The sequence below is a fragment of the Strongyloides ratti genome, assembly GCF_001040885.1.
Source record: "Strongyloides ratti genome assembly S_ratti_ED321, chromosome : 1".
Taxonomy (NCBI): Eukaryota; Metazoa; Nematoda; class Chromadorea; order Rhabditida; family Strongyloididae; genus Strongyloides; species Strongyloides ratti.
The window spans coordinates 5624848-5651109 of NC_037307.1; the positions used below are offsets into that span (position 1 = coordinate 5624848).

The 26262-nt window shown below is 23.5% G+C and overlaps 9 protein-coding genes across 9 annotated transcripts; 4 read left to right on the plus strand and 5 right to left on the minus strand.

Annotated features, from left to right (window-relative positions):
- Positions 1-719: 719 nt before the first annotated feature.
- On the minus strand, positions 720-2197 carry SRAE_1000179800 (Rab-like protein 6; the record flags this gene model as incomplete). Its single annotated transcript, XM_024648797.1, has 3 exons — positions 720-2023; positions 2067-2077; positions 2187-2197. The coding sequence occupies 3 exons, from the start codon at positions 2195-2197 to the stop codon at positions 720-722; spliced, it is 1326 nt and encodes a 441-aa protein (XP_024502739.1).
- Positions 2198-4526: 2329 nt separating this feature from the next.
- SRAE_1000179900 (EEIG1/EHBP1 N-terminal domain-containing protein) lies at positions 4527-5634 on the plus strand (the record flags this gene model as incomplete). The annotated part of the gene is made up of 3 exons (XM_024648798.1): positions 4527-4793; positions 4849-5290; positions 5336-5634. 3 exons carry the CDS (start codon positions 4527-4529, stop codon positions 5632-5634), a joined length of 1008 nt encoding a protein of 335 aa, XP_024502740.1.
- A 440-nt stretch (positions 5635-6074) lies between these two features.
- On the plus strand, positions 6075-6957 carry SRAE_1000180000 (Hypothetical protein; the record flags this gene model as incomplete). Its single annotated transcript, XM_024648799.1, has 2 exons — positions 6075-6108; positions 6164-6957. 2 exons carry the CDS (start codon positions 6075-6077, stop codon positions 6955-6957), a joined length of 828 nt encoding a protein of 275 aa, XP_024502741.1.
- Positions 6958-7077: 120 nt separating this feature from the next.
- SRAE_1000180100 (Cathepsin F) lies at positions 7078-8328 on the minus strand (the record flags this gene model as incomplete). Its single annotated transcript, XM_024648800.1, has 1 exon — positions 7078-8328. One exon carries the CDS (start codon positions 8326-8328, stop codon positions 7078-7080), a length of 1251 nt encoding a protein of 416 aa, XP_024502742.1.
- Positions 8329-9640: 1312 nt separating this feature from the next.
- SRAE_1000180200 (Lipase EstA/Esterase EstB family-containing protein) lies at positions 9641-10574 on the plus strand (the record flags this gene model as incomplete). Its single annotated transcript, XM_024648801.1, has 2 exons — positions 9641-10067; positions 10123-10574. The coding sequence occupies 2 exons, from the start codon at positions 9641-9643 to the stop codon at positions 10572-10574; spliced, it is 879 nt and encodes a 292-aa protein (XP_024502743.1).
- A 451-nt stretch (positions 10575-11025) lies between these two features.
- SRAE_1000180300 (Proteolipid membrane potential modulator family-containing protein) lies at positions 11026-11354 on the minus strand (the record flags this gene model as incomplete). The annotated part of the gene is made up of 2 exons (XM_024648802.1): positions 11026-11256; positions 11298-11354. The coding sequence occupies 2 exons, from the start codon at positions 11352-11354 to the stop codon at positions 11026-11028; spliced, it is 288 nt and encodes a 95-aa protein (XP_024502744.1).
- Positions 11355-13396: 2042 nt separating this feature from the next.
- SRAE_1000180400 (Transcriptional regulator ATRX) lies at positions 13397-16629 on the minus strand (the record flags this gene model as incomplete). The annotated part of the gene is made up of 6 exons (XM_024648803.1): positions 13397-13575; positions 13636-15180; positions 15241-16029; positions 16068-16310; positions 16361-16382; positions 16426-16629. The coding sequence occupies 6 exons, from the start codon at positions 16627-16629 to the stop codon at positions 13397-13399; spliced, it is 2982 nt and encodes a 993-aa protein (XP_024502745.1).
- Positions 16630-18235: 1606 nt separating this feature from the next.
- On the minus strand, positions 18236-22271 carry SRAE_1000180500 (Formin Homology 1 domain and Formin, FH3 domain and Formin, FH2 domain and Armadillo-type fold domain-containing protein; the record flags this gene model as incomplete). The annotated part of the gene is made up of 6 exons (XM_024648804.1): positions 18236-18391; positions 18698-20769; positions 20812-21040; positions 21553-21909; positions 21959-22137; positions 22184-22271. 6 exons carry the CDS (start codon positions 22269-22271, stop codon positions 18236-18238), a joined length of 3081 nt encoding a protein of 1026 aa, XP_024502746.1.
- Positions 22272-24368: 2097 nt separating this feature from the next.
- SRAE_1000180600 (Protein kinase domain and Serine-threonine/tyrosine-protein kinase catalytic domain and Serine/threonine-/dual specificity protein kinase, catalytic domain and Mediator complex, subunit Med22 family and Protein kinase-like domain-containing protein) lies at positions 24369-26229 on the plus strand (the record flags this gene model as incomplete). The annotated part of the gene is made up of 5 exons (XM_024648805.1): positions 24369-24524; positions 24584-24897; positions 25123-25137; positions 25265-25397; positions 25450-26229. The coding sequence occupies 5 exons, from the start codon at positions 24369-24371 to the stop codon at positions 26227-26229; spliced, it is 1398 nt and encodes a 465-aa protein (XP_024502747.1).
- Positions 26230-26262: the final 33 nt, after the last annotated feature.

The following is a 26262-nucleotide window of genomic DNA, read 5'->3' on the forward strand; positions in this document are numbered from 1 at the left end:
TATTTGCTTTTAATAAAAGATAAATAATTGTTTTGAAAGGGATATTTTGTTAAATAATATTTATTAGAATTAGGAAACCTTACAATAAAATATTTCTTCATTTTAAAATTTTTATAAAATTAAAAAATAATTTTATTTGGATGATTAATGCAAAAATATAATAAAAATGTTCATTTAAAAGTTATCTACAACTTGCTTTTTTTAATTATCATATCAACATTTGCTTTTATTTCTCAATAATGTTGAAATATATAATCGGCTTTTGAAAAAAAAATATATTGTATTTCATATTTTATGTATAGAAATAATCCTTTGTAAATTTTTAACATTTAATTTTATTACTAATAATTTAAAGGAAGATAAATGTTTATTGGAAGTAAAAAAAAAAGTTGTTGTTACATAATGTTAAATATATGAATAATTTCAAAATAGAAGTATATCATATTTATAAATCTAACAATTATAAGTAGTCATAAACGCTTTATTATTAATCTTGTTTTCTAGTTGATAGAATTACAATTCCTAAGTATTTGATTATTACTCTTGAATATAAACTTTTTATTGTCATATTACTTTATTATTATTTATTTTGATATATATAAAAAAAATATTAGTAAAATTATATTTAAAAATTTATCAAAATAATAATTTTAATGAAAAAAAACTTTTGAGATCTTTTTTTTTTAAATTCATCACCAATATATATATATTATTTTTACCTATATAGGATCATATTCACAAATAATATCATTATTAATACTTGAAAAAGAATCTTCAATAAGAAGATTTTTTTGTTTTATTTTATTAATTTCAATAATCTCTTCTTCTGTTTTTCTTTTATATATTTTATTATTACCTTGAGATTTTTTTCTTTTTTCCTTTTTAATTTTTTTAGATTTTTTTTTTACATCCAAATTACAACTACTAGTTGATTTATCACTACTATTATTAAATATTCCTGATAATTCTGATGAAATATTTGTTGTAGTTTGTACTTTATTTGGAATGTCACTACATGCTACTGAATTTTCATTAGAACTACGCTCTTTTATATTATCTATTTCAAAATCAGAAATTTCTGTTGATGAAATACTTTTAATTTTTACAATGTTACATTCGGTGTTGTCGGAGGATTTACTGGTAAAATCTTCAATAAATAACTCATTTTTCCCATAATTAAGGTTTTTACCACATAAATCTTTGTTATATGAAATATCTTGATTTTGATTAACATTTGATGGTTCCGTTGAATTATCCCAATTTTTACATTTTAAAATTTCCGTTGACATCTTTAATTTTTGATTAAAATCATCTGCACTATCAAAGTCATCCTCGTACATATCAACCATATTATTTCCTTCTAATTCATCATCATCGTCATCATCACTAGATAGTATCTTTTTTTCTTTAAATTTCTCGTTTAATTTGTTAACACATTCATTAGTAACATGATTACTTTCAACTTCATAATGATCATTTATAAAACTGTCATCATCACTAACTTGTTCCCTCTTACTTTCTTTATAAAAAGAATTTAATTCCATATAAGCAAGTGATATTTCACACTGATTTTGTTTTAAACACCTTTCAAGTACATCTTTTTGAAGGTGTAAAAAAGGTAAATTGAAAAAAGAATGTAAATATCGAAGACCATGTGCTGTTTTCATAGATGATGATGTAAATAAAATATTAGTTCTTTCAAGTTCTTTTAAAAAATACTCACATGTTTCATCTTCAATAACTCGTTCACTATCAAGATCATTTTTATTAGCCATTATCAGAACAGGTATTTTTTTATCAATTTTACTAAGTTCTCTTTGAACATATTGCCAGGTCCAATTTTTTGTTATATCAAAAATAAATATAACACCATGAGTATTTTTATATACATCTATAACAGATGCATCACAAGCTATAGTATCAAAAGTTGAATTGTTATTTAATTTAAGGGTACCACGAATGTCTTCAGAAACAACATTACGTTTTTTACCTTCATCAACAACATCCCATACCTCAACTTTAACTATATGATCAGTATTTTTATAATTCCATTCTATATTTGTTACCTGAATTTCTTCTGTAACAATATAATTATCAATAAATGGTTTTCCCTGTAATCTATTAAATAATGCTGTTTTTCCAACATTTCTATCACCTCTAATAATAATTTTCATATTAAAATTTACCCCATTAGCATATCTCTTCTGAAGTTCTTTTTCAATTTTTTTAACACCTGGTGGTGTCTTTGTACTTTTTTGAAAAATCCCATTATCACCATCTTTAGTTAGCTTTTGACGCAATACTTTAAACATTGCATCGCCTGTAAAAATATTATAAATAAATTAACAGTCCAAAAATGTTAGTTTATAATAAGAAAAAATTTTTCATCCAATGATAATAAAAAAATTTTAATAAATTAATATTTTATTTACTTTATTTTTTCTATTATCTAGAGTATTTAAAACTAATCTAAAATATAATTTTAATATATATTTATAAACATTTTATCATTATATATATTTAATGATAAAATTTGTACATTTCTTATAAAACCAATAAATGATAGGGCCTTAAATGATTATTTATAACTATTCATTTCTTTTTAAAATATAATGTAAATATTTAATAAAAACTTTGTATATAATATTTTCTATCTAAAATTAATTTTGTTTAAAAAAAAAATTAACATTTGTAATATAAAAATTTTCCATCTTCATTTAATGTACTATAATAGGATTCAATAAATTATTTTTATATACTTAAAAAAAATTATAAAATATAATATATTCTAAAGTTTTTTTTATATAAAAAAATTATATATAATATATCAAATCTTTAAACAAAAAATATTAAATATAAAATTTTTTCCAATATATTTAGTTATAAAAATATTAAAATAAAAATTATTGTTTTTCTTTCGATTATAATATTAATGTACATTTTTCCAAGTGTATTATTATTTTCGTTATCAAAACCCTTCATATTAAAGTGGATGCTTTAAAATTTTCAGTTATTTTTATATATTTATTTTGATATATCCTATCAATAGTGTTGAAATATTTATCTTTTAAAAATTATTTATATATTTGTTACTTTTTTATAGTTTATATTTATATTAACTTTGATAAATATCTTGAAATTTTGTTTTTTTTATTTAAAAATTAAATAAAAAAAGAATAGATTGAGATAATTTTAATTTTCTAAGTAATCTTTAATATAATTTAGAGGTCTATTTTTTTATGAATAAAGAAATTTGATGTCTAAATCAATCAATATAATAAAAAGTTAAATTTATAAAAAAATTTATCAATTGTATTTGTCTTTAGGAGTTAAAAGCTTTTTGTGGATTATATGTAGGCGTCCCTCTTCTTTTTTTTTTTTTCTAGTAACTTTGTTTAGATATGCTATTTATACTTTTCTATTAATGCTTGTAAAAGGTAATATTAAATATAATAGTAAAGTATAATCACATGATAAATATTATACTATTACTTTGTAATTTACCTCTATTATCTTTATGGCTCAACTTTTTTTGTTTCATCATTTATTGCTAGTTTACAACTGTTTTTTTGATAGGTATTTTTATTGGTTCAATCAATTTTATGTTATACATTTAGTAAGTAAATAAATTAAGTTAATTTTTTTTAAAAGTAATATTATTATTTTACACTAAAATGATAATTGGTAGTTTTAAAATTTAATTGTTCCTTCGATATTGGTAACAAAAATTTTTATTTTAAAAAAAAGTGATTAATCAAAAAGGAAACTTTTAATTAGTTAAGAAATTTTATTATCAATTATTTTTTTATGGTAAAATTTAAATTTTAAATGAGCCTAACTTTTATCTGATCAAGAGAAATATAGAAATATTTTTATTTACTTAGAGAATTTACTTTTGTTTCTTTCTTCAGAAGTAGAATTTTTTTTTTCCCAATAAAATCTACAGTTAAAATTACTGCTTTTGTTCAAATAATAAATTCATTTGTGTGAAATTACTACGTTCGTGTTTATTATTGAGGCAAAGGAGGCTATAGTATTATACTATTGATGATTGGTACGATCTTACATATTGTAAATAAGATGATGAAAACTTGTTTGTATTTTCAATATATATTTTAATATGTCAAATATATTATCTATATAACTTATTGTAATTCAGATGGTATGTGTTATATTATTGAGAAAAATATTTATAAATGCTCTGAAATTAATAGTTATTTTGATATCCAATAATCTTTAAATTTTTTTTTATGTCTGTTCTGTATAACATCACTTTTAAAAAAAGTATTTTCGAAAATTTAATTATAATATTTTATATAATGTAAAGATATTTTATTTACTTTTTAGAATCAATAGAATAGATATTTTAACAAGTTTGTAGAGATTTTGGATTATTTAAATGAAACGTTATTAAACAAAACATTACTTATAATGTTTGTGAGTTGATTGGAGAACAAAAAAAAAAAACTGTATTACCTATAGTCATTTAATATTAACTAATTAAGTTTATTACTAATTCTTTTATAATGGTCTTTAAAAAAAGACCATTAATCCTTAAATTTACTGTTGACATTCAGATTGTTCAGTTGACTGATGTTTCATTATTAAATGGGATTTTATTTGCTAAGGTAAAATTAAATGAAAATGGAAAATTTAGAGGAGAAACTGAACATAAAGAGGTGAATAATCATAGAGTTAACTGGGAAAAAAGATTTCAATTTCCGGTTAAAATAGCAACTGATCCTAGTACTGGTGTTTTAAAAAAATGTATAATTAAAATTTCTATCCAAAGAGTAGGTTAACTATTTTTTTTTCTTCATATATTATTAATTTAAAATTTACTTATAGGAAGCAAAAGGTGGAAAAATTGCAAGAAAGTTGGGATTTGCTGACATTAATTTAAGTGAATTTGCTGCATCTGGTGTTGAGGGTATTGAAAAGGGATACCTTTTAGATGGATATGGTGGTGATCATAGGCAAGATAATTCAAGAATCATAGTAAGAGTAACTATGCTTCATAATAGTGCAGATCCATTTTTTAAAGTTCCCTCACCAAAATATGTAAATATACCAAATCAGGAATTAAATCCATCTGACAGAAAAGCACCAACTCAGATTGTCGATATTCATAGAAGCTCTCTTGATATTTCTGTAAATAATGTATATGATAAAAGATATTCTTCGAATATCGAGTATGAAGAACAACCTTTGTCTCAATCATCTTCTATAACACCTGTCTGTCAAGATATAACTGAAATTTGTAGTTATGATTTATCTACAAATGAATCAGGTAAAAATTCTATTATTACTAATCTTAATCAAAATCATTGCCAAGGATCATCAAGAAGACTATCCGATGACCGTCTATTAACACTTACAACAAACAATAATACTTCAGCAAATTCTCGTGTTCAAAGAACAAGAGTCAATGTGGATAATGTTATAGCGGAACTTTTTTCTGAAACTGAGGCAGGTTTTCAAGAACCTAAATATAGTAAAACTAATGATGATAATATTGGAAACAATATTAAATTATTTATTGCTAGAAGTAATGAGGAAGGACTCATTGAAATAGAAGATAACAAATTGAAAAGCAATACTTTAGAACGGGTTGATTCAAAGGACACGAGTTAGATAGTCACTTATATTTATATAGATATATTTATATTAGTCTGGTATTTTTCTCTGTATTTACTAAATTTCAAAATATTTTTATAAAAAAAAAATGTTTTTCAAAATAATTTAAATGATTATTAAATTTTTATAGTTATGTTGTACAATTTTTAAATATTTATGAACACAATAACATATGTTTATAATGTTTTAAAATAAAAAAGTTTTTTGTTAAACATATTTTAAATTTATTATTTGTCCAAGATAAATTGTTTTCAGGAACAATAAATTGTAAAAATTTTTTTGATTTATTATAAGATGTATTGTTATAAATTCTATGGCAACAATATGTTACCCATAGCAAACTAATTTAAAAAAAAAAGAAAGATGATTGTAAAACAACATTTAAGATAGTTTAATTTATAGTAATTTTATTATCTTTAGAGATTATATTTTATCAAATGGCATATTATAGAAAGTCATCTCCGATACCCGGTAAGTAATAAAAATATAAAAAGGTGAGTAAAAATATAAATTACTTTATATTCAGGTTATACAGGTCATATACCTGGTTCTAAATTTCACGTTGGTGGATGTATAAATAGAAAAGGAAATGTTAATGATGACGGTAATGATATTAATTTTAAGGATTATTTTAACAGGAATTTAAAAAATTTTGACAATTTTTTACAAGATAATAAGTACAAGGATAATGAAAATAAAGTATCATCTTTGTCAAATTTTCAAATGGATGATGAGCAAAGTATGATTGAAGAAAATGAAAAAGAGATATCAAGGAGTATTTCACAGGTGTCATCATATAGAGAAAATTCCATACTTTCCGATAAATCTATCCATTCAAAAATTTCTAATGAATCAAATAATTCAATAAAAATGTTATCCAATAATAATGAATTAATTGATAAAGATGATAGGGATTCTTTATCAAGTTATAAGAGTAAAAAAACCTCTGAAAATGTATATGAGGATAATGAAGTTAAAAGACCAAATACTGTTGGAAAAGATCGTAAAGAAATGTTAAGAAAAAAAATGCAAGAAATGAAACCAACTGGAATTTGGGACAAAAAACCAATTCCATATGAAAGTAAAATTATACCAGTTGAAGAATTGAGTCCTAAAGAAAAAAAGAATCCTTTTGAGGGTGCTGAAAAAGGATGGTGGAGTGAGGGGCAAGCTTTAGTAAATATGAAAAATGTTAAAACAAATAATATTTATTCAAATTCATATAGTAATAATAGTTCAAATTTAATGTCAAACAGAAGTATGAAAAATATTTCAAGTTTTAAAGATGATTTTTATACATTAAATAATGATGAAGAATAAAATTAATATTCAAATTTGAATATATATATAAATATTTTTTATTGTTATTACTTTTATAAACTTTTTAAATTATTTTATCATATATAACAACTATATATGTGTAGAAAAATATATTAATTATTAAATTTCAACACCATAAGCATAATTGGCAATTCCACAAGAGTTAACACCACGCCTCATTTTAATAAAACCATTTTCAATACCATACCCTTGTCCCCATGAATTTTTTAATAACCAATATTTTTGTCCATTTTCTTCACCATAACCAACAACAGCCATTGCATGACTACCCATTGATTTTTCTTTACAATCTTCTAATGTTGGATTAAATACTCCTGATGAATAATAGTACATTTGTTTTGGAACCTGAACACCAACACTAAATGGACCTTTTTCTTTAAGATATCTAATCCAATTATCTTCATTTCTTCCTAAATATTTATATCCTGATATATAAACTCTTGGTTTTCCTATCATACTTCTACATTCTTTTTGTTCACCCTTATATTGATAATAATTTTCATATACGATACCATTTCTTTGAACATGTTTAAAAATATTGACACGATTTGCACCATTACAACCATTATCTTTTTTATCACAATCTAATAATTCCTGCTCACTTAATCTTGCTAGTGGTTCACCTTTTATGGCATTGGCTGATTCAATAACAGCAACATTTGCAAAAAATGCGCAACTTCCACATTTTCCTTGATCTTTAACTGCTGTCACGACATTTTTTTCTCTCCAATCAAAGTTGGATATTGTATCATTACCTAATGATTCTATTGGAAGAAATGAACTTTCTATAAATGGATCTACCAATGTCATATTCTCCATATCCTTAATTTCTTCATCACTCATCAATAATTGCCTCAATTCATCATCACTCCAATCAGCATATTTATTAATTTTAAAAACAACATCATTTTCAGCATTATTTTTTTCATTAACTATTTGAATGTTATTTAAAAAATGTTCAAAACGACTTTTTTTTTCATTAATTGTATTATAATTTTTATTAAATTTATCTAGAAATTTCAAAAAATCACAAGTAAATTTTCTTTTTTCATTACTAATTCCGCTATGTGACATTAATTCTTTATACTCTTTATTATTAAAATCACACATGAAGCTGGTAAGTTGTGATTTTTCAATTATAGTAGTTGTAGAATAAATTTTAATTAATTTTACAACTAATGATGTTGTTAGGAAAACAGAGAGGCAAAAAATTATATATAATTTAAAGTTACTTTTTTTTTGATCATAATTTTTAACATTAAATTGATAAATTTTTTCTCTTTTAAATTGAAAATCTTGATAGTCATTTGATGGTGGTGGAATGCCAATAGTATCATAAGGTTTTTTCATAATTCCAATCTAAAAAAATAATTCATAAACTTTTTTTAATAATAATAAAATAAAATATTTTGTAAAATTTAAATTGTAAGACATATAATTTTTTCTTTAAAATCAGCAAGTTAAAAAGGATTGAATAAAATGATCAAAATGAAGTGATATTGATGACAAGTGATTGCAATGTTAAATTATTAAGTTACTTATCAATGGAAGTATATAACTTTATTACATGATTATATTAGTTTCTTTTGTCAGCATTGTCATTGGATATATACTCTTCTTTTTCTTTTTTTTCTTACTTTTTGGACGTTTTATTATCATATTATTATTAAAAAAATCACAACTGTTTAAGATATCGATTTTATAATAAACATTTTTCATAAATATTGTTATTAAAGAAATAAAAAATGTTTTGTACTATTAATTAATTGTTGATGCATTAGAATTACAGAAAAAGTACATAACAGCACTAAAATTTACAAAACAATTGCACAAAAATGAGTCAATATGATTAAAAAATACCTTTATTACTTTTTAAAATTAGTTATTTTCTAATTAACACTTCTCGAAGGTTCTTTTTTTAATAAAACTAAAATAATTATATATGGATATTTTTATCACAAAAAAATACAACATTTACAAACTAATTTTATTTATAAGCTACAAAGTCTAAACACAATTTATATTATTTTAAACTTAAAACAAGTATATTTTATTGAACATTCATAAATATTCAATATGGTTGATTAAATTATGTAGCAATTTTTAAAACGGGAAACCATTTTTGACAATAAAATGGTGCTAAATGTGCTTCTTGTGTGTGACCTTGAAATAAAAATTTTGTAGCCTGTTGAGATTTTTCCAACTGCTTTAATTCTAAGAATAAATACACCCATTTTAATAATTTTTATCAATTATCCAAATAAAAGTTATAAAAAAGAAAATTTTAAGCTCAAACAGAAGTATTTTTTCATATGATTTATTTTTAAATCAACGTTTCTAAAGAAATTCACATTAATCATTGCTCTATTGCAATTAATTGTTAAAAGTAGTTTTTTTTTTTCAATAAAAAAAAAATAATAAACTTATTATTTGATTATGATGTTAAAGTGTATTAGTATATTTCAACAATTTTTACTATTATAACAGAAAACACCTTAGTTGTAAATTCACTTTTTAATAAAATTATTTTTACTTTAATATATATATGATTATATTTTGAAAATAAAATTTGATAATATACTATCAAAAAAATATAAATTAATATTTTGGTATAAAAGTTTTATTTTAGAATACAAATATTATTAAATTAAAAATTTGAAGAATGATTTTACAACAATTTATTTTTTTTATATTTCTAATTATTTATGTTACCCCTGAATTTACGGAAGATTTTCGGGAATTTATTTTAACTAAATATGGACAAAAATATTTAGAGACAATTGAAAGATTAGATATGGGATCTAATATGTTAGGAAGTTTTGGTGGAAAAATATCTCCAAAAGAGGTAATTAAAAGGAGACCTGTAATTTTTATACATGGAACAATGTTGAGAGCAGGAATTTTTAAACCACATCGTAAAATGTTTATGTCAAGAGGATATCAAAATAGTGAATTATATGGAACAACATTTGGTGATGGAGGGCAAACACCATTACTGCAAAAACCAATGTTTTGTCAAGATGTTAAAATTGTAAGAAAATTAATTGAAGCAGTAATTAATTATGCTAATAGTACCGTTGATGTTATTGGTAAGTATTTTTATCTAATATTTTGATAAAATAATATTTTTTATTTTAATTTTAGGTTATTCTATGGGTGCTGCAATAACAAGAAAAGCTATATTTGGTGGTAAATGTGTAGATACTGGTGAAGAAATAGGTATTCCATTGACAAATTATATTCATACATATATAAGTGTTGCTGGAGTGACACATGGTTTTGAGTCTTGTGCTACGATTCACTCAAGTAATTTTGCCTGTAACTTAGTTAATGGAATGCATTGTCGTTCCAAATTTCTTCAAGAATTAAATAATCAATCGGTTAAATTTGAAGGTCGACATACATTTGGGATATTATCTCGTGAAGATGGACTTGTAGGAGTTAATTGTTGTGGTAATGGATGTAGTAATTTAAAATTTGCAGATGCAAATTTTTCCAGAAATAGTAATTCACATTTTTCAATAGTTCATCAAACAAGAGAATTAATGTATGATTTAATAATTGGACGTTTCAATCAGATTATTGAATCATGGTAACTAATATATATTTTATATAATTTGATTGTATATATTGAAATAATAAAAAAAAATGAACCTAGACAATATTGTTATTTTATTTTTCAATAAAATTTTTAATGTCAATCAAATAATAATATATTTTGAATCCAAGGTTAAAAACTAAATATTGAATAGAAACCTAAAAATATATTTGATTTTCAGTGATTGAATTTGATGATGTATCAAAAAATATTTTTATCTTTAAAATCAAAAACACAAGTTATGCATTGTCAAATAGTATTTTTATTTTAAAAAAAATAAGCACAAATATTTAAAACAACGTTCAAAACTGTTAACAGTGTAATAACATTTAAAAGTCACTTTGATAATATTTATATATAAATTGATGTAATAATACCTAATTCAAAATTAGTATATCATATAAAATATTTGACACATTAATTAAAAACAAAATTTTACACTACTTTAATCATACTATAATTATACTTTTAGCATCATTATAATTTTTAAGTTTTTGATTTATAGTTTTATTAATGTTTGCTCCTTGGTTAATATTATCCTTTTCATCGTAGTTTGTACTTTCAAAACAGTATAATACCAGAAGGGCATTGATAATACCAGGTATTAAAAAAAAAGCCGTTAGTATACAATTAACAAATAAATGACTTCCACAACCTTTATCAATAATAATAGCTAAAGGCTAAAGAAAAAAATTTATTAACTTTTAACATCAAAACAAACCGGCAAAAAAATAGCTACAGGTAGTAATAAAAACCCAATAAAACAACTTTGAACCATAATATTTTTTTAAACTAATAAATTTTTATAAATTAATTGAAATTATTGTAAAAAATCATATTTATAAATTTAAATTTTAATCAATATATTAAAAATTAAAGCATTATGGTTTCTGTTGATTTGTCTAATAACAAATAAAATAATCGTCAAGAAATGTTTATATTTATCAGATTCTAAAATTTGAATTTGTATTGTCTAGAGAATTTCATAGATTATAATAAATCATTTTTATTTACTTCATCATACTAATAATAATGCTAAATTTTTCAGTTGATAGAAGTTTTTTGAAATAAATAATTGTTATAATTACTATGACATAATAAAAATATGACTTTTTTGGTGCCAATACCCTTACAATAATTATCGTGATATATTAAAAATTTAGTTTATAATAAAATAGAAAAATGTTTCCACAAAATTGTATTTTTAAAAGTTAAATTTTAAAGTTTTTATCTCAAATTTTTGTTTTCTTTGACCAAAAAGGTTTCAGAAACTTTTCTCACCAAAGTACAAATAAAACAAAAGTTATTTTTTACTTTTATCCTAACTGATAAACACATTCTTTTTTATTTCTAAATTTAAAGGCTCTAAAATTATTATTTTTCTTGTAGAAGCTGTTAGAAAGTGATTTGTAAATTACATATAAACATAAAATTTAAATCAAAACTTAAATAAGGTTAATTTCAAAAAATTTTTTAATAATTTGTAAAATAAAATTTAACTGTCCAATATTTGCAAGCATGAAAATATTTAAATTTTTTCATTTTATTTAAATTTTCACAACTTCTTTCATAATATTAATTTATTCTTGAATTATTAGTAAGATATATTTCAATGTTTTTTTCTATCGGGCATTGAAAATCAAATGCTAATAAACTTTATTTTGTAAAAAGTTAATTATTTTTTCCTGAAAGTAGTTAATTTTTGAAGATTTATATCAGAATTTGATTTTAAATATAACACTAAAAATCCTTAATTTACCTTACTTTCATTATTCTAAAGTTCATACTTTTTTTCTAAATTTTTTAAAATATAAAAAAAATTGAACATATTATCATTTTATATATTTAATAGCAACATTTTTTCTTGAAACTTTCTTTAAACTAAAGTAAACCAAAATTTGCCTGAACAACAGTTTTGTTAAAGATTTTTTTAAGTTATTTAAATTTTCACCTGCTACTTACTATTAAACAAATTGATAATTTTTATATAAGTTAACTTTTAATATTTTTTTACAACTTTAGTATTTATTATTGATAAAATAATAAATTTTTATATGTCATTTTAATTTTGCTAATAACTCAAGAACCTGCTTACTAAATACATATATAATTTTCTGTTCCATCAAAATTCCCTCATTTTTTCTACACTTCACAGTATTGTAATATTTAAATTAAAAAATATTTAAATAATAATTAAATTATAAATATAGTCTTGTTTTAATAATAAATTAGTTTCAGTTTAATTATCGTTAAATATTTATAGTATAGAAGACGGTGTTTTGATTAATGATGATTAATAATATCACGCTCTCAATACTTATTTCATTCGAAAAACACCAATAACAATATAATTTATCACCTCATAACCATATTGAAAATATTGTTTTATAAAAAATTGTGATCAATTAAAGATAGAAAAAAGTTAATATAAAAAACTTTGGTTTTTATTAAATATCTCCAAACAAAAAAGATATCAAAATAATATTTTACTCAAAAGATAAGAAAAGCAATTGCAACACAAAACTTTTTTTATTCGGTTGATAAGATGGTCATTTAATAACGTTATGAATTTTTACAAATTTCAAATTTACTTTGAAAGTTAATTTTTTAATAACTTTTTTCCAAAAAATACCAATGTTACAAATTCAAATGACTACCTGTATGAAAACATAATTTTTTGGAAAATTTATTATTTTTTAAAAAAAAAGTTTATTAAAAATAAAAAAAATGAAAGAAAATTTCATAGATTATCTCTCGCTTATATACATAGATAAAATATTAAAGATAAAAAAAATTCATTTGTTGCATATATAAAAAGAATTAACTTAACGATGTCTGAAGTAATTGCCTCAAAAAAGGTAAACTAACATCTTCGGGTTCATTATTTAGTGGAAAATTTGTAAATGTACTTACAAACTCGGTTCCCTCAAAACGTCTTTGTTCTTCAATATAATCATTCCACTCTTTTTCTTTTTCTTCATCTGTTAATCCTTCTTCAACTTTATCCTCTAATAAAGAATCATAATTATCATATTTTATCAGCCTTTTTGGATGCTTACATATTAAGTAGCTTAATAAATCGTCATTTGGTTTCGAAAGTGTTCCACGAGAAAATGTTGGACTCATAACGTCAATACAATCTATTTTATTCCATCGTGTATCTTCATCATTATAAAGATCACGAATATTATGTTTGTCTATGGAACATTTACTAATACCCTCTTTTAAAATATGTTTTTCTTGAACTCTTTGATCAATAGTACCTTGAGTAATAAGCCGATAAACAAATGTACGTTTATTCTGTCCTATACGATAAACACGATGAAGAGCTTGAAGATTATCTGATGGATTGAATCCTGATTCAAAAAGAACAACCCTATTAGCGCCAATAAAATTGGTTCCTACAGATGAAGCCTTTGTTGTCATCAGAACAAGTCTTGGTCTGGTTGATTTTGTTCGACGCATATTTATTCGACTTTCAATAAATGATCTCTCCTGAAGAGAAGTTTCACCCGTTATAATAAAATAATCTTTATACAATTCCCACGTTCTTTTACGAAATTCATTTTTTTTTAGTTCTCTTGTATTTAAAGTAGGACATTCATCATACCACAAATCGTTTTTAGCAAAATATTTGAGTGATTCTTCAATATAACTAATGGTTTCTCGATATTGAACAAATACAAGGACTTTATCACCCACTCGTTCAGCATATCGAAGAATATCAAAAAGAATGAGTATTTTTGAGGATAATTCAAAATTATTTAAAGCAATATCTTTTAAAGAATCACATTTGTCTCTTAACCATTCTGAAATTTTTACTTTGTCATCGATATTCTCTAAGTCACTATTGTCTTGATCATCATAAATTCTTGCACTCACATTATCAACATAGACTTTTTTTAAAATGTAAGGATGAGTACATATGTAAGACATGACGGGTTTCATTCGTATACAACTATTATTAAATGGAAATATTTCAACTAATCCATTTAACAATTTAACTTGAGTAGCTGAAGCAGAACAATAAATTAAGTATTCCTCTTTTGGGGGTAATGTAGAATATAAAAATGAAGCATCCTTTCGATTTACTACATGTTCAAGTAATTTCCAAAGTACAACATATCGTCTTTTCATTAATCTTACATCATGAGGAGCTGCACCTATTTTGATTCCTTTTTCAATTGGATTAACAAATTGATTACTGAATTCTTTATATGTTCCAAGAAGACTTGGTCTTACAAAATTAATCATAGTATAGTATTCTCTTAAATTGTTTTGTATTGGTGTTCCTGTTAAACAAATACGCCGTCTTGTTGAAATTTCATTAACAGCAGAAGCAATTTTTGAACTAATATTTTTAAGTCTATGAGCTTCGTCACAAATAACTATATGAGGACATTTTTGTAAATATTCACAATATTTATTAGCCATCGATTGCTGCTTTTTTGAATTCATTTTATTTCGTTTACCATCACCAAAATTTATCAAATTTCTAAACATTTCATATCCAACAATTATAATACTAGGTCGAGAGGAATTTATCCATCCCTCAATTGCTGATAAATAATTATCATGTATATCACCGGAAGATTTTTCTGTACCTAAAACATAAACACCAAATTTTTTTGCTTTATCATCAATTAGTGACTGCCAAAAATTACATTCTCTTTCCCAATTATTAATCACATTGGTAGGAACAAGTAATAATCCTTTTGAAATTCTCTTAGATATTATGGGATCAAAAAAAATTGTCTGTAAATATGCAATAACTTGAAGTGATTTTCCTAAACCCATACAATGAGCTAATATTCCCCCGTTTCCTGGATCATCTATGTATTTTAATGATCTTATGGTTGTAAAAAATAAGAAATCTATTCCTTCTGCTTGATGTGGCTTTAGAACTTTGACAAATGCTTTATCAACACAAACTTTATGTTTACCATCATCATATAAAACAATAGCTTCTACTCGCCTATCATAATATGGTATTCCATCATTTTCAGTAGAATAAAAAATAATCTTTTTACTCTCACGTCGTTGAGAATATTCTTTACGATAAATTTCATTCAATTTTTTTGCTTCCCTAGTTGATTGTGCTAACTGATTATTCGTTAAAATTTTCCTTTGATGCTTTTTTTTGAGTAAATTAGAATCATTTTCAGGTTCGTCATCACCTGATAGATATATTGTTTCTATACTTTCAGAGCTATTGTAAACTTTTTCTATTTCTACTTCTGATCTACTACTATCGCTACTCACATCAATGATTTCTTTAGAATAATTATTCAACTCTTCATCATCAATATCACAAAGTTTGTAATTTTTTCTTGGAGGATTTCTCTCTTCTATTGAAGAACTACTTGATAATCGTCTTCTTTTTTTATTAAATTTCTTAATTGGAGCTGAAAAATCAGGATCACCATCACCCGTACATTGAATAATATCATCACCTGAAAGATTAAGATATTACTAAGAACCAAACAATTACCATTTACAATATAATCCTCGCTGGCAGAAGGCAAATGAACAACTGCATCTATTTCATCGTCACTAGAATAGTCTAATCCTTTATCATCAATAATTCTAAGAATCTCATCATTACTAGTATTGAAATTTTCATAGCTACCGGCACTTGGTGATTCATTGTCTGTACTATCACTATCTTCTTCATTACAATTATTTCTATCATCTTTGTTTAATTTTTTCGAATTTACACAAAGATTTTTTTCACCTTTTTTGTAATTATTATATACATCTGATTCATTTGAACTTTCACGTAACCGATCTTCATTAACAATTTTATCTAAAAAGCAATTACTTTTTGCTTTATCTATTATTTTATTTACATAAGCAATAATATTTTCTCCTTCATCTTTTATTTCATCATATAATTGCAATTTTTCAGTATCTTCCGCCGCACTTGAAATGTTAAAAATTTCATTTAGTTTTAAAAAACGTTGAATTGATAATCTAAAATTTCTTTTATTTTTTGTAAAATCTTGGTTATCATTTGAAACACCTTCATCCTCATCATCTTCATCATAAAGCATCATTGTTAACACCAAAGAAAATTTTGTGTAAAATTAAAAATGAACCTGTAGTAGTTAATTTAAATAATAGTGTAATTTTGCAATAATACAATGTTATTGGACCAACGTATACATTAAAAGTAAAGAAAGATAATTTTCTATCCAAAAAAAATATTAAACAATAGGATACATAGAACTGTGTGTTTACATGAAATATATTTTTGATCTAGAAAAAGATATATTAACATGATTTTATTTTATTTTTAAATAAAAGTAAGTATTATTATTGTATATAAATTTGGGTTTTTAAGAAAGGAAATATTTTTCTAAAAATCTGTATCTTAACAACGATCTAATGGTAAGAAAAAACTTATTAGTATCTTAATTTTTTTTTAATAAAAAATTTTTTTCATATTTTTTAAATATTACATTAATATATATTAATAAAAAAAAAGGTAATAACATACTTCTAAAATATCGAGTCATACGAGTTGATACATTTGTAAGTGGTAAAATTAAGTATATAAAAGATAGCAAATATATTATTAATAATACACTGAGTGGTTTCATGAAAATATATATACATCTTACCAATGTAAATTGACTGGTTTCTTTAGTTCCAGAAACTAATTTGTCATTAAAGTAAAAGCGGGGGATTTTGGAAAATGATTAATCAAAAGATAAACCGTTATATAAAGTTTATGTGGCATCGGAGTTACTATGTTTTTAATTTGTAGTAATAATTTATTGTATTAAGTTAAAAAGGAAGAAGGATTTTTTTTTCAATTTAAGAAAACTTTTGTGTTATTTTTTTGGAAATTTATTTCTGATAGATGTTATTTTGTCACATTAATTTTAAAAAAAAATTGAAAAATTCTGGCAATATATTTTATATATAACCAAAATATGGTATAGTAGCATTTATTTTATCAATTTTTTTTAAATATTTTGATATTAACAATAATTTCTCAACCATATTTATACCACTTTAAATCTTCTATTATACTTTGTCAATCTAAGAAAGCTATTCTTTAAAATTGTCATCTCCCAAATTATGTCACAAGTGTTTTTCTATTTTTAAATACAACAAAATATATATATTTTATGTGTTTCAATAAATTTTTAAAGTTTTCATGCATTGTTTTTTTCAATAGATACTTTATGTAAATAATATATTTTTAAATAATGTGATTTTCAATGAGCATTACTTATATAAAATTTTAATAAAAAATATTTACATTAATTAAAATTCCATAGTAGTAAAAAATAATATTTTTTAAAGTTTAATAGAAAACAATTTGATAAAATAATTCATTAGTTAATATTGTAAGATAGATCAAAACATATTAATGTTTCAAAATATGCAACTAAAATTATTTAATTGTTAAAATTTTTCTTATAGTTTTTTTTTTACAATAAATTCTTTTGAAATCAAAGTATATTTGAATAATTGAACGAAAATAAATTTATATATATGATCTTTTAATTAAAACAAATTGTTTAAACAGCCATAATAAATTTATAAGCTACATTTAATTTTGATATAACAAATAATTTTATTTTGAATTGTAACAATTAAATAATATCAACATAAAAATAAAAATTTTTTTTTAAATAATAAAGTTTTTTAGATGTGACCACTATTGAGCATATCGATAAAACTGTGGATGTCAACATTTTTTCTTAATTCTGTTTTTGTAATTGTTTTTCTTATAATGTGTAGTGGTTTATTATTTCCGAGCCTACTAGTCTTCTCAGTACGCATTGTTTTTGAGATGAATATCTACAACAATTTTATTATTAGATTGATTTAATTAATAACAAAATAGATTATAACATATTTTTTTATATGATTGCTCATAATTACATAAAAAATTTATTTTTGTAAGAGATATGTAGGTATTAATATAGTACTTTTTTTTTACAAATATTTGTTATTACTTAGTAATGATATACATATATTAACATTTTATATACAATTAAAAAATTAAACATTCATTTCGGAAAAACAAATAGAAGCTGAGGAGTGGACATGACTATTGGACGTAGAAGAAGAGATTTTTTTAGGATTTAGATGAGATGAGCTTACTTTTTTTGCTGTTTCAAATAATGTAAAAGCTTGAAGAAATATACATAAAATTTCTTCTAGTTTTAAATTATCAGCACAAAAGAATTGTTGTAAATCTAGTTCATATTTTTTAATTTCTGTTAAAGTATCTTCAACTTGGTCACATTGATGTTGATATTTGCTTAATAACTCAGTATATTCTTCTTTTAATTCATTAGCATTTTCAGCTATTTCAACACGTTTTTTTATAGCTAATATCTGATTCTTAAGTTTTTTTACAGCTCCTTCAAATTCAGACAATACAAATGTTTTAGTTTCTTTCAACATTGGTAAAATATCTAATACTTTAAAAATGACTTCATCAGCTACTTCTGCAAGTAAATCAACCATCCTTAATGAACTTTTTGTACCCGTTCCCTTAGCCATAAGAGTTTGTAATAATGATTGTAAAGTAAAACCCTGCGCACCTGCAGCAAAAGTACTTTGATTTAAGAAATTACCAAATTGTAGGCATTTGAAAAAAAATTGATCAACTGATTCATTTCCCATCAATTTTTGACATACTAATAAACAATTTTCACCGGATTTTAAAAAATTTTGTATATCATTGGTAGCATTTGCCTCAAAAACAATTAATTCTAATTTTAAACGTAAATTTGGTTTTCTAGATACTCCCCAAACAAAAGCTTCATTATTATTTAAACCTTCTTTTGATTCAATTTTACCAAAAAATTCTCGTTCCTCTTTGGTTGGATAATGAACAAGTAAATTTTGTATAGTATCTATATCAAAAGTAGATGATTGTGCTTTTTCTAATGCTTCTACCAAGTCAAAACCTTTTGTTCCTTTAAATCTTGATAAAACAATTCCTAAATTAAGTGCTCTTTTTTCACTTAATCCACCGGTACTATTTTTTCCATTTGTTTCATTTTTATTAGGTGAAGATTTTTTTGACTCAATAGATTTGGAAATAATTTTTTTTGGTACAATTTTTGTTCTTTCAAACATATTTTCTAATTTTTCACGTTGATCTGGAGGAAAATCAGGTTCTACAAAATGATTCCATATAGTTTTATTATTTATTATAACTTGATTACGAACAGCTGTCCATTGGATTGTATTTGTTTTTTTTGTTTTACTATATACCACTGAACTTCTTGAATTAGAACCTTGTAATGCATTTAAAGATAAAACGTTTGTTAATGTTGAATTTGGAGGAGTCTTCGAAAAGCCAATGGACGTTTGTGAAGCTTCTGTCGTTCCAGGAATTGATGAATCTGACGATTGGAAGTTGCTTGATTTAAATAACGGTGGTGGTAAAGGTGGACAATTATTTGCTCCATTCAAAGGAGGAGCTGGTGGAGGAACTCCTTTGGCCCCAGGTAAAGGTGGAGCAACTGGTGGGAGTGCTTTCATTCCAGGCAAAAGTGGAGCTGGTGGTGGCATTCCCTTGGCTCCAGGTAAAGGTGGAGCTGGTGGAGGCATTCCCTTAGCTCCAGGTAAAGGTGGAGCCGGTGGTGGAATTCCTCTTGCTCCAGGTAAAGGAGGAGCGGGTGGTGGAATTTTTTTAGCTCCAGGTAAAGGTGGAGCAGGTGGTGGAACCATTTTATTTCCAGGCAAAGGTGGGGCCGGTGGTGGAACTATTTTTGTTCCTGGTAACGGTGGAGCAGGTGGTGGAATAACTTTTGATCCTGGTAATGGTGGAGCTGGTGGTAAAATAGTTGCAGCTCCAGATGATGATGAAATTGTTTTATTTTCAGGTAAAGGTGGAGGAATTGGAAATTTGTTTTCAGGCATGAGATGTGTAATATTATTTGTCGTTGATGATGATTGAGATATAAGTGAACTTTCTTCATGATAACTTTTAGTGTTTGTAGATAAATTCTTAGGTATATTCGTGTTTGACTTTGTATTGGATAAAAATCCGGCTGGTAAGAGTGGAGGTAGTGGTATTGTTTTTTGGCTTTCTATAACTTCTGTTTGAACTTCTGCATCACAGGAATTTCTTGAACATCTTTGACACAATTGACATGAAGATTGTACTATCGTTTTATTCGTTTCTTTTTCATCAATATAATCAATTGTATCTAAATCTATTTGTGAAAAATTAGTCTTAGTATCTTGGAGAGATTTACTTTTTCTTTTAAGTGTTATGAAATTATGTCTTTGATCAGACGTAACTGAACCATTTTCTTTATCGGAGTCATTATTTTCTAAATTATTTGATTTATTATAACATTGTTCATCTAAAATCGCTTCAGTTTGAACAGTAATATCTTTTGATTGTTTTGAAAGATGGGCATAAATTCTTTTTATGTCACCTGGTGTCAATAATCCTTTAGATATATTTTCAATTATATTCATCTAAAATAATTTGTAATTATATAATTTTTTAAGAATACATATTATTATCGGTAATTAATTTTATATAGTTCAAAAATATTCTATTCCTAATTAAATTTTTAAGAAATTACATATTAGTAAAAAAATTTTTCCCCCAGTTACATTATATTATACAATGCAATTTATCTACAGCCTTATAACAAAATTTAAAAAAAAAATACTAGTAATGTCATTAGTACAAAATTATTGTTTAGGAATTTTGTGCTACAGTTAATCTATATTATTAAGTAATAATATTTACAAATTATGGAACTAAAATTGACCTCAAAGTAGAATTATTATACTTGATAAAGCGTAACGTACAATGAATGATAATACTACATAACAAATTGTAATTTTCTATCTCATGTTTTTTAAAATGTGTTCCCCCCTCCAGCTAAAAGTTTCTGAATTAAATACTAAGAAAGGTGTAACTTAGGGATAGAATATTTTTAAAAAAAATATTAATTAAATTATTTTCTTGTTTAACATACAAAATCATTTTTAGCATCTGGAACATCCAATAAAGATACATATGCTTCACTAAATACATTAAGTGGGTGCTTGCCAATTTTAGTTAGTTCAACATTGTTTTCAATTTTCCTTTGGTTTTCAAATTTGATTATTTCATCGTTTATTTGTTGGTTATTATATTTACTTAAATGTGGAATAAGATCTTTTAAACCCATTTGAAGAAGAATGTTTCTAAATATTTGCCTTTGTAAAAAATTAGGAATGTTTTGTAATGTATTATTTATTATCTTCATACTTTCTGCTTTACTTATCGGATCCCTATTTTTGTCAGCTAATTCTAAAACACTTTTAATGACTATTTTAATAACAAATGGATTCTAAATTATAATGTATTAATTTTTATAATTAAAAAAAAAAGTAATTTACCGTATTCCTTGCTTTTGTTATTTCTTTTTCATTACTTAAACATTTATTCTTATTTTCACTTAATCTATCATATTTTTCCTTTGTTTTATTGCAATTTTCAATTACTTTTTCATTACTGTGCGTATCAAGAGGTATATTTTGATTGTATTTTTCCTTTGCATCTTCTAATTGACAAATCTCTAAAATTATATAATTAAAAAAAAATACCATAGATTAATTACTAACTTGTTTGAATAGCTGTTAGATGTTGTGCGACCAGACTATTTTTTTTTTTATCTTTTATTTGTTTTCTTCTTTTGGCATTTCGCCCCATGAATATTATCTGCAAAAACATAATTATAACATGATAAAAAATATTCATTTAATTACTAATTATATTCAAAAGAATAAAGAAAATTTGTAAATTGACATTAAGCCAAAATTTACATGTTATTTATATTAAAAATATGACAAATCACATTTATATTGAGAACTAAATGTTATTGTGGTCAAAGTTTGAGAGTAATTTTTGATAAAAAAAAATCCACATGACTGATCAAGATAAATTCACATAAAATTTTATATAACATATAAATATAATTATATTTAAATTAGAAATATATACAATGCAAATATAAAAAAATAAAAATGTTATAATTATATGGAAGCCTAAAATACTACTTGACAAGATAAGAATATTTTAAAATACAATGGAATTTTTTCTTATCAGCAAAATAAAATTAATAATTATTACTATTTAATGGTGTAGGTTAACCAAATAATTATATTTCAAATAATTATATCTCAATATATGGCACGATCAAAAAGAATATTGTCATCTTACTTTTGCCCGCGCAAAAGAACCCCACTTGAATATATTTAACAACTCTTAAAAAGTTTCTTCTTATAAATAATACTTCCTGATTACTAAATTATACCCAATAAATAAAATAAAAGCTATGGTAAAGGAAAAAAAAATTTGTCATATTAAATTGAAATAAATTTTTAATATAAAAATAGAATAACTATACATATTATAAAGACAATATAAATTTAATATAATATTATTTTAAAACAAGAAATTGTAAATTAATAAATCACCAAATCAAGTTTATTTTTTTTATATCATTGTCAAATATTTTTTTAAATAAATATTGTAACTATTTTAAAATTACATAAATAAAAATGTACAGTTGATAAGCAAGAATGAAACAAAAGTGGATTTTATAATTGGTATCATGTAAAAAAATTTTTTAAATACCATTAATATAATCAAATAAGAAATAACGTCTATAATTACGAAATAAACCTCTTTTAAGAAGCAAGATAATATAATGCTTCCTAATACTTTGATCTTTGCCTAGAAATAACACTGGAATATTGTTAATTTTTTTATCACTATATAGAAGGTAACTTATTACAACATTGTGCTAGATATTTTCATGTAATTAATATATTATGTCAATAAGTTTATCATCATTAAATGATAATTTTTCTTATTATATTTCAGGAATGTGAAAGATTAGAGTTCTCGCAATTTTTTTTTATCATTTATATATTAGACAAAAATTATAATAATGTATAATAATATATGAATTGTATGAAAGTATAGGATAATTTAAACAATTTCTATCATAAATATCATTATAAATACAGTATCCTTTATTTTATTGGTCATAATAATTCATAAAATTAAAATATAATTGAATATCAAAAATGACACCATGAAAACAATATTATAAACTTTTTGAAAATGTAATGATAAAGCATCTATATATATTATTGGATATTAATAGCGTGGACTGAACAAAATATAATATAAATAAATAAAAAAATATATTATAAAAAAAAAAAATTTTAATTGACTTAACCTTTCTGTCGTAACGTAAATGATTTTTGACAAAATAGTTATATTATTTAAATTTATTAAACAAAATTAATTTATAAATTTATTTAATATTTCTCATATAATAAAAAAAATTTTTTTTCTTATATTAATTTCTCATCTTACGAAAGCAATAAAAAAACCAATTAAAAATTTTTATTAATAGAAAAAAAAAGTGTCACTGAAGTAATTTATAGGTAAATATTGGAATTTTAAAAATGATACCCAAAAAATTTATTTTTATTTGATAAGCACCATGAATGATTATTTATATCCTTTTGTATGCGAAATTTTTTATTTGATCTTGCCTTTTGTAAAGAATCATTAAAAATTGTTATCTTAGTTAATTGTTTTGTTTATGTATTAATAATAAAAAAGTTTTTTTTTTTTTAATAATATTTAATTGTTTGTTCCTGTGCGGAAATATAGGATTGTTAGTGGTAAGATATGCATTCCTGAATTAAACGCCAACTAAAATACTGATTTATAATTAGATGTGTGAAAAATTGTTTTTTATTTAATTCTTATCAAAAAAGATCTATTACAATGAAACAAACAAGTAAAGTTCAATCAAAAGATAATAAAGCAAGTAACAAAGCTTTGGTAAACAAAAATTTAGTAATTCAAGATTACAAAAGTCGATTAAAAGATAATGTTAAATCTATAAATGATAATTTTGTTCAAATTTTAAATGCATCTAAGGTAATCATTACTGACTACATTACTATTACATTACCAATATTTCCACCTTTTTTTTGTAGATAAATATCCAAGATGACTATTTTAAGAATCCGTGTAGTAAACTTTGTGATCACCTAGCACATCGAAATGAAATAGCAACTCGAGCTGCATTGATGCTTCGCGCTGCAGATGAACTTCTTCGTCTTACACATGATATGAAAGAATTTTTAATTCTCCGCGATTTTAGTTTTCTAGCACATACCGTCAAACAGGCAGAGGAGAAATGTGATAAAGAAACGGAACAACTACTAACCCAACATGATCAAAGACGTCTGGATAATAGTAATTTAGTCTGTGACATCGAAAAAGAGATTTCTGATCATTTTCATATAAAGTATTAATAAATTATCTTAATTTATTGCGTATGTTTAAAATTTTTAAATTGTTTACGTATTATCTGTGTATTCGCTAAAAATATACTCATTTATAAAATATTTCCAAACTTATAATGTCATACATTTCGTTTGATCGATCAAAATAATAAAAAAAAACGGATGAATTTAAAAACGGTTGTCTAGGAGATTTATATATTGCCAATAAAAAAATATTTGTTTTTTAGATTCTGGTGTGTTAGGTAATAAAAATAGATTTGTTGTGTTAGCAAAGTTGTCTTTTATTAACAGAGAAATAGTATTATTTATTAGTTTTTTCTTACCTGTTTTATAAAATTGTTTTTACTATAAGTTTCTAAAAATTTTTAGAATGGACACTTCACAGCAATATACTTTAACTTCTTTTGAAGATGAAAAGAAAATTGGAAAGGGACAATTTTCTGAAGTTTATAGAGCAAGAAGGAAGAAAGATGGTTTGTCAGTTGCCTTAAAAAAAATTCAGGTAAAAATTTATCATGTCGATATTGTATAAATAAATATATATATATATGTAGATTCATGATATGAAAGATGCTAAGACACGTGCTGATTGTCTTCGAGAAATTAAACTTCTTCAAGACTTGAAACACCCTAACATCATTTGTTATTATGCTTCTTTTATTGAAGATGACCAATTGATAATTATTCTTGAACTTGCTGATGCAGGTGACCTCCGACGAATGATACGTCACTTTCGAAGAAATCAAAGACTTATTCCTGAACGTACAATATGGAAATATTTTGTACAGTTGGCAAGAGCATTAAATTATATGCACTCAAAAAGAATAATGCATAGAGATATTAAACCAGCTAATGTTTTTATAACAGCAGATCAGGTTGTCAAACTTGGAGATCTTGGTTTAGGAAGATTTTTTTCTGCTAAAACAAATTTTGCTCATTCTCTTGTTGGAACACCTTATTACATGTCTCCTGAACGAATCCAGGAAGTTGGATATAATTTTAAATCTGATATATGGAGTATTGGATGTTTGTTATATGAAATGGCAGCATTACAATCACCATTTTATGGTGATAAAATGAATTTATTTAGTTTATGTAAAAAAATTGAAAATTGTGAATATCCCCCATTACCGGCAGATGTTTATTCTCAACACCTTCGAATGTTAATTTCTGCCTGTATATGTTTTTCTCCTGAAAAAAGACCTAATGCACAGGAAGTTTTAGCAGTCTCTGAACATTTAAATTCACACTTTAATTGTGTAAAAGACAGCAACTTATTGGATAAAAATCAATTAACTTCAACAGGAAAAAAGTATATCTCACCAACTTCCTAGTTTTGTGTAAATATTTTCATTACTTACTAATTA